Genomic DNA, 7,617 nt, shown 5'->3' with positions numbered 1-7,617 from the left:
TATGATTTTGACCGCCAAGAGAGCGATTTCCTCCCATAGGAACAAAACTGATTAATTAACCCTCACCGTCAATAGCCTTCATGGTCATTGCAGGCAAACTTGGAGCCGAGTAACACGGGTTAGTAAACGTTCAAACCAAGAGTTAATCCAGCAATAAGAAACTTTCTCAATGGGACCAAATATAATTATATGAAGAATTAGTAAATGACATTAAATCCTAAATGCTCACATTGTATTAAGGAGACCAAACTGATATTTTTTCTGGAAAAAATCATGTAAACCGAAAATCAGTAGTGCAGCAAATCATGCATATTTTTCAATCCGGTCCTTTTTTACCAAGCATGTCTGATATATATTTTATGGTTGTGCTTTAAAATGGATAGTTTTGATAAACATCAAGAACAACTTCCGCCAGAAAGTTGTAGTTTTAAAGAACAAGGCATTCTACCTGAACTCGAACAAAAAATGCGAAATCCACTAGTCAAGACTACCCTTTATCTTTAATCTACTCATCTATGCCTGAGATCTTGAGCATTTGGATTTGTGTGGCATCTTTTGTCTTCCTGTTAACCAGGCTATAGTGCATTATAAGTCACTTAATTTCTCTAAAAGTGCGCCCTCATAAAAGGCATTATGTTGGCTCAAAACTGAATGGCTTTTTCCTTCCTAAAAGTTCGCTCACCGAGATAAATTTAGTTAAGTTACACTTTCACAACGCTCACAAAGATTGTTGTCTGCTGCAAAGGCTTATCCTCAAAGCTCTTAAACAGTCAAAGTTTCTAGAATACTCGCCGACATGTTCCAGGCAACTGAGTTGGGTATTTCGTCATATTTCAGTACTGCTGTCCTATCGTCTTTCAATCTGTATCCAAGGCACTACCGTATAACCAGTCATCAAACTACCTGTTGAGGTCTTTTTTAAACCCACGCTTAAACTAGGAAGCATTGAACGGCAGTCTTACTCTTATTACAGGTCATCAGCAATGCATATGTGTGACCTTTTCGGATATCTGACATGAAGCGCTAATGCGCCAACACACGTTTATCGCACGTCCGAAACAGCGGATACGTCCACGTTTTAGAGATACGATCGCTATTGATTTGTTCTAACCGTCTTAGGTAGACTTTCCTCATGCAGCAAATCTGAACACGGGTACCTGGATAATTTTATTATCATTAGTTGAAGTTGAGCTGATGGACTTTATGTCCAATCGGTCATCTACATCGGTCCTTCACATAATCCACGCAGCCGTTTTTCCTCGTGCATACTTCTAAGTTAGTGACTTTAAATGACATAGTATTTAAGACTTTTCTACCTGATTTCTCCTTTACACAGTGTCCACAGGCTCAAAAAAACACTACTATCATTACGTCAAGCTGTTCATGGATCGATTGTAATTGTTTGGTGTTTATCAGGCGCCTATTGGCTAGTTTAACAAGCATGGCATTGACGAACAGATCAATAACCACCGGGTAAAGGAGCAGTGTCACTGTCCGATGGTTTGAAGTTTGTCTGCGTAGCAGTACTAGCTGTCAATTGCTTGCCCTCTTTCATCACGTATGAGCCACGACTGCCCACAGAAGAACGGAACATCTACAATGTTGCAATATTTCGTTCCCTGTTGGCATCCGAATGACGCGCAACACAAGATTATTACGGTTATCATCTCTAAGGACTCTGAAGCTGAGTTTTTAGCAGTGTTGGCTGGATATCAGGATTGTACACGCTCGAGTGCTTGTCAGATTTTCCATCTCAACGATGATTGTTAAGTTTGAACCACGTTATGCAGCAAATAGAGTGAGTAAATAAAATCAGTTTGTCTAATCTGATTTATATGTATATCCACATGTAGATATGTAATAATACCATGAGATAGAAGTTTTAGAACCATTGCTTCATTAGTAATTTACGGGTATTTAGGCTAATTCTGTATTTGTCTATATTCTTCCCCTCACTTTGTGGCCGATGGCCAAAAACTACTGATTGCTCAACCACAGGGACTAGAACAGTAATGGCTACTCCGTGTCTAACTCTGACTGACTGGAAGCAGTGACCTGTGCTCGATTTGGTCATTATCGATTTTCCACCACAAATGACATATAAAGTAATATGGGTGGAAGATGTCTTTTATTGGCTACTTTGTTATAATGCATGTTTGTGGAAATAAAATAAAATTGGACTAACGTAAGAATGCACTAATACTGGTTCATTTAAGACTCATGAAACAAATAACAATTTTATTTCATATCAGTTTCCTGATGTCAGTGATCAGAGGAGATGCATATCAATTATGTGTCTGTTAAGTTCAACCAAAAAGCTTCACTGAAAACCGAAATGCTCTGCTGAAGAACCTTGACCACTTTTGCTTCTTTGTCACCCATTATGATTGTCGTTGTGAATCACTGGGGTTTTGAACTCTCCCGGTTTCAAGTAAACTAATTTTCACTTCAGTTTGTATAATTTATATGCACAATATCATGTTTGTAGAAAAAACCTACCCTGTCCGCTACATATGGTTTGCTACTTCACTACCTTGCATGTTCCTTACCTTTTGTTTCGTACGAGATAACAACTGCTGTTGGACTCTAACCCCGGCAGACAAAATGGTGTGGATTAGCCGGAACCAACCCATCTAGCAGACGCTTCCACATCTTGTAGGCTTTGTTACTAGAATGAACTAGGACTATATACAATAAAAGTAGCTCATATATATGTTATTAATGATAACATTTGATCTGTATGCAGTAGATGAATTTACTTTGATGCTTAGTCATTCCCAACATGTGCTGGTCACCTGAATCAGCAAAGTATAGAATTTGCCAACGATTTTAGGGCGCCAGTTAACAAGCTGTTGGTTCTTTCTGTGAAAAATCTGGTGCTAAATGACACTTTTTGTTGGGTTTGTTCGAATTCTTTTCACGTGTACGTGTCGGCAGATGTGACAAACAAACTGAGTTATTCTGATGAAAGCCTAGAGAGTGAACATGGCACTGGTGCTTGGAGGCCCATGATTTTGCAGGTGTGATGTTTCAGTTGCAGCATTTATAATTTATGGTCAGTAGGATTGCCACACCGGCCTTTTTTCAGAAAAGGCTATGACAAAGCGGTTACATTGCTTGAGCGACTATCTAAATTCTGGATAATTAACCATGGACCAAATGGACTTCAGTAGCTATACTGATGACAAATTTATCACTTGTGTACCTGCTCCCAATCAAAGCCATCTAAAACCGAGCGCCAGCACACAGTTAGTGGAAACATAAGATGCATATGAAAGTCGGACTAATCTTTTGAAATACACAAGCAAACCTTCACACCAAATCAGGATTAAATAACGCTTCAACACCGCAGAAGTAAAATTAAAACTAAAAAAATTAAAATTTAAATTTAATTTAAAATTTAAAATTAAAATTAAAATCTTTACTGAAACTTCTGTCATACAAAGCAACCAAGTGGAGGTCGTTGAAAGCGAGGAGAAACGATATTTAGTCCCCTACAATAGGCATAGGTATTAAAATTGGATGCTAAGAAGCAGCTTCCAAAAATTTCCGCATAGATATAACAGGAGAAGCAGAGAGAAACCATTTGGACTATTGCGTGCTGGAATCAATCATGGCCAAATTTTACCTCAGCCAAAACTGGTCATTTTCATATGCTTTGGAAAGACTTTCCCGGTTTGAACAAGTTTGCTGAATCTTCTACATTAAAATATCCAGATCACTCAAGTCGCTCGACTGATATCTTTCGAAAGCCAGTCACGTATATGAAAAAGGGATACCGTATGTAGGCAGTGTGTCCGATAGATAGGCGTTTCTTGTTTTGCGTAAAATTGACAAGGCTGGTCGTTTGTTCTCCTAAGAGTGTTGTAAGCCCCACACCACCCACTTATAAATATGTCCGTATGCTGGGAAGTGAAAATTCCAGTTTTGCATACTTGCATGTTGATGAGTATCACCGTTAATTAAAATGACATAACATTTCGGTATATTTGCCTCTGACTAGTCCTATAAAGAGCTAGATTTTGGCGACTGATTTAACAGAGGCATATAACATCTATATCGATAATACGGTTTTGCACATTGTGTGTCCTAGTAAGTAAGTCTGAGTAAGGTTCCCTGACAGCACTCCGGATATTATCGGGATAAAAGCTTCCATTGACAAGCTGGTTCCATTAGATACAATAGGTACTTCACAATTACATCTATATCGATAATACGGTTTTGCACATTGTGTGTCCTAGTAAGTAAGTCTGAGTAAGGTTCCCTGACAGCACTCCGGATATTATCGGGATAAAAGCTTCCATTGACAAGCTGGTTCCATTAGATACAATAGGTAGCTTCACAATTAGAAAGTTTTCTGGTGGATCGCCTTTAGTTTCGTTGTGTTTCACGGCAGTCAATTTTTTCACTATCTCGAAATGCATGACACGATACCCGCAGTGAACGACGTGTCATCAAAAGAGTGGTATTTGTATAAGCAGACAAACTTTCAAATTTCTCACGTGTTTGCCAAACAAGGCCTCTATTAGGCTTGTCAGGTACAATTCAAGGTCAAGTTATAACATACAGATTTTACCCGTATCCTTTTCCAAAGTGCCATCTTTGGAAACTGGAAAACAACTAAGGGATAAATGCGATTTCTCTTGGCAAATTTTGACCATTAGAAAACTTAGTAGACTTTGACCAGATACTCAACTGTATTTCTTATTTATGTTATTCTTTAACTGAATGTACGGCATAAATACCGCCCAGTGGTACTGGGTAAAGGAACATGCTATGATACATTTCGCATAAGGTTGGTGAAAACTCTTCGACGGCTCATTATGGAATTCGCTCTTTTCGGAGATCAACAAGTAGGCAAATTTTGCAAAAATTCATGAATATTACGGTTTATTAGGTTATAATGTTACAAATCCCAATCGCAGGCCAAGTAAAACATGAGATGCCCTGTTCGCATCATATTTCGCTTTAACACTACAAAATGATGCCCTTTGTTAGCATGAGGTTAATTTGCAAATGAGTGTTGTTCGCTAACTGCGTACGAATTGATATTTGAAAATAAGCCTATTTGATATAATTTTGGATATTACACCTACTTACGCAGAACCATGTTAGGCAAAACAAGTAATGGACAGCCGGAGATTTTTCGACAGCCTCTAGGAAAGATTGTCATTAGTTAGCCATGTATCGCCTAGATTTGCTCAAGTAAAATTCATGTCCAGACAGCGATCAAACCGTAATCAGCTTTAAGCATTCTGTGCGTGTTAACTGTCAACCAGTAATTTTGACATAAAAACCTTACAATTGGCAAAACACAGCAAAAAACATTGCACATAAATTTGCTTCTTTTACAATGTTCTTTAACCTAGAAATCCAAATCACGGCCATTTTGTTAGCTGATACAAGATCCTTCACATGTTCATTTTTTGTGTGTTTTTAAACCTATTCCGAGGAATTTGCTTATGAAACTACTAGCAACTTCAAACATTACACAATTTAAAATTTGTTTTGTTGTTATTTGCGCTTTAATGTCTGAGAAACGGGGACTTGTCGCTAAGTCCTTCTTTACATCTCACAGTGGAATTCGGTTATAACCATGCACTTATAAAATAAAGAGGTTTTTAGGGGTTACCTTATAATATGAGGAAACTGTCCCATAAAAGCCCCATTTAACCAGAGATTTAGAAAGGTCATGCATGGAGTGCAAAACTTTATTCCCAAATTCACTCCAAAAGGTAACTAAAGATAAAAGGAGTCGCTTAAATAATAGAGAAACTTTGTTTTACTCTCCGTCGTCCGGGTCTGGAATACGGGTTCTAGTGTTTCTGTAAATAAAATTGGAATAAAAATCGTCATTCCTTTTTGAAAATTTAGCTCTCAACTGACTACTGTTTAGATTAAATTGATTTTGCTCGGAAATTCAATATCAGTAAAAAGATAACTTTACCAAAATTTTCTTCGATGAACGAATGCAAATCCTTGAGTCACTAATAACCGTATGCAGGACTAGCTAGTATGTACCACGAAAAAACGCGACTGGTAACTACATCGAGTTTGTGACTTTTTTATGTTGGGTGAAACGTACCAAAAACTTCATAAGCCCAATGACGTAATGCTAGTTAACGTGTTGTTCAACTCGGATGCAAGGATGAGGAGTCAAATTAGAAGGATTGACACACATTAGGTGATCTTGGTGTCTGCAAGTGCTAGTGAATACGATATATCAAAGCAGCCAGGGGGAATCTGCAACACGGGACACTTCAAAATCGGAAGTTGATTTTTCACTTCTGTAAGCCTTTCAAATGAATCTCTCTCAGCCGCTGAAAAAAACTTTGAATTTATTGTCGGAATAATCACCAAAAGTAGTTCTGAAGCATGTGAATAGGAGCCATCTGAGACAGCTCGACCGCGATTAAAATACCCGTCAAATGGCAACCAGAATGATCCGCGCTCAGGCGCAAAATGAGAGAAGAGGAGAAACGCAAGAAAGAGTTCATGTTAAATACACTGTGACTGAAAGAACCAAACGATGTGGAAAAGCAGCTCCTTAAAATCGTACCCAATGTATTTTACTGTATAGTAATATAATTCTCTCGTTTTATTTGGCTACGCTTTCACTTAACGTGGATGTCAGATGCTTCATGTGAAAGGCTTTTAACAGAAGTTCATTCTTTTTGTTGAGGTAAATGCTGCAATCGTTGTATGAGAAATAACAACCCACATCATTTCGAGGGCAACATGACCATTTATAAAGGGTCCTTGTATAAAGCCTTCATAATTTATGCGTTTAGGTATAAAAAAGTATCCTGTGGAGCTCAATAAGCAGGTTATTTTGGAGTGGTTCCAGATAAGATGGGTAGAGAGGTAAGAATATCTTCTAGGTTATTTTCCAAAATGTGACTAAAAACCTGCTTTTGTTGTCGTGCTAGCCGATTTTCAGTTAGCTTACCCCTTACAAATGTCTTGCCAATATCTAAGGCAAACATTTCATTGGTGATTGCGTGGCTTCTGTGGTAGAAAACATTGATTCTGGATTACATTAAGTGGAATAAATAACTTGGGCAAACCTAACAATATTTACACCCAAACAACCCCACTGACCATAGATTTACACTTTGCTTTATTTGGTTTATTGTTAGTGGAGATGGGTTCGTGATATACAGTCTCTTTATTTGGATTTGACCCTGCGGATGATCCTTGAAACCAGTGCTTGGACTGAAGTCATGGGAATGTCATCATGCTGCCGTCTAGAATAACATTCATTGATGTTTAAGACGCAGTTTTGATATCCTATTCTTCCACCCGGGAGCGGGTTCCCGTGGGTAGACGGAAGAGTAAGGAGTGCATGGATTCTTGCTTAGCACAAAAATGGGTTCCTTTTATTAATTATTTAGACTTAAGTTTCATGGTCTTCTTACATGTTCCTTCGAATGGTGGCCCTTCGAATCTCCATGTTTGCGTTCTTTTGAACCGTGTCGCTTGTGTTCCTTAGAACCACTTCGTTTGTGCCCTCCATGACCTGAACCAGAACTTGAGCTGGAACTTGAGCGAGAACCCTTCCTTTCTTTGGAGCCGTGTTTCTTGTCCATTGTGCTCCCTTGCGCAGTTACCACTTAC

At 38.4% G+C, this 7,617-nt stretch overlaps 1 protein-coding gene across 1 annotated transcript in view; it reads right to left on the bottom strand.

The window, feature by feature from the left end:
- The window catches only part of T265_03126 (hypothetical protein), a gene marked incomplete at both ends in the record, with an annotated part of 25,235 nt that extends 17,618 nt beyond the window's left edge, over window positions 1–7,617 (bottom strand). Inside the window, one exon of the mRNA XM_009167531.1 lies at window positions 7,419–7,617. Coding sequence (XP_009165795.1) covers window positions 7,419–7,589 — 171 coding nt within the window. The remainder of the gene's footprint in view (window positions 1–7,418) is intronic.

Source organism: Opisthorchis viverrini (assembly GCF_000715545.1).
Source record: "Opisthorchis viverrini unplaced genomic scaffold opera_v5_42, whole genome shotgun sequence".
Classification (NCBI taxonomy): Eukaryota; Metazoa; Platyhelminthes; class Trematoda; order Opisthorchiida; family Opisthorchiidae; genus Opisthorchis; species Opisthorchis viverrini.
This window is presented reverse-complemented; position numbering and strand designations above follow the sequence as displayed.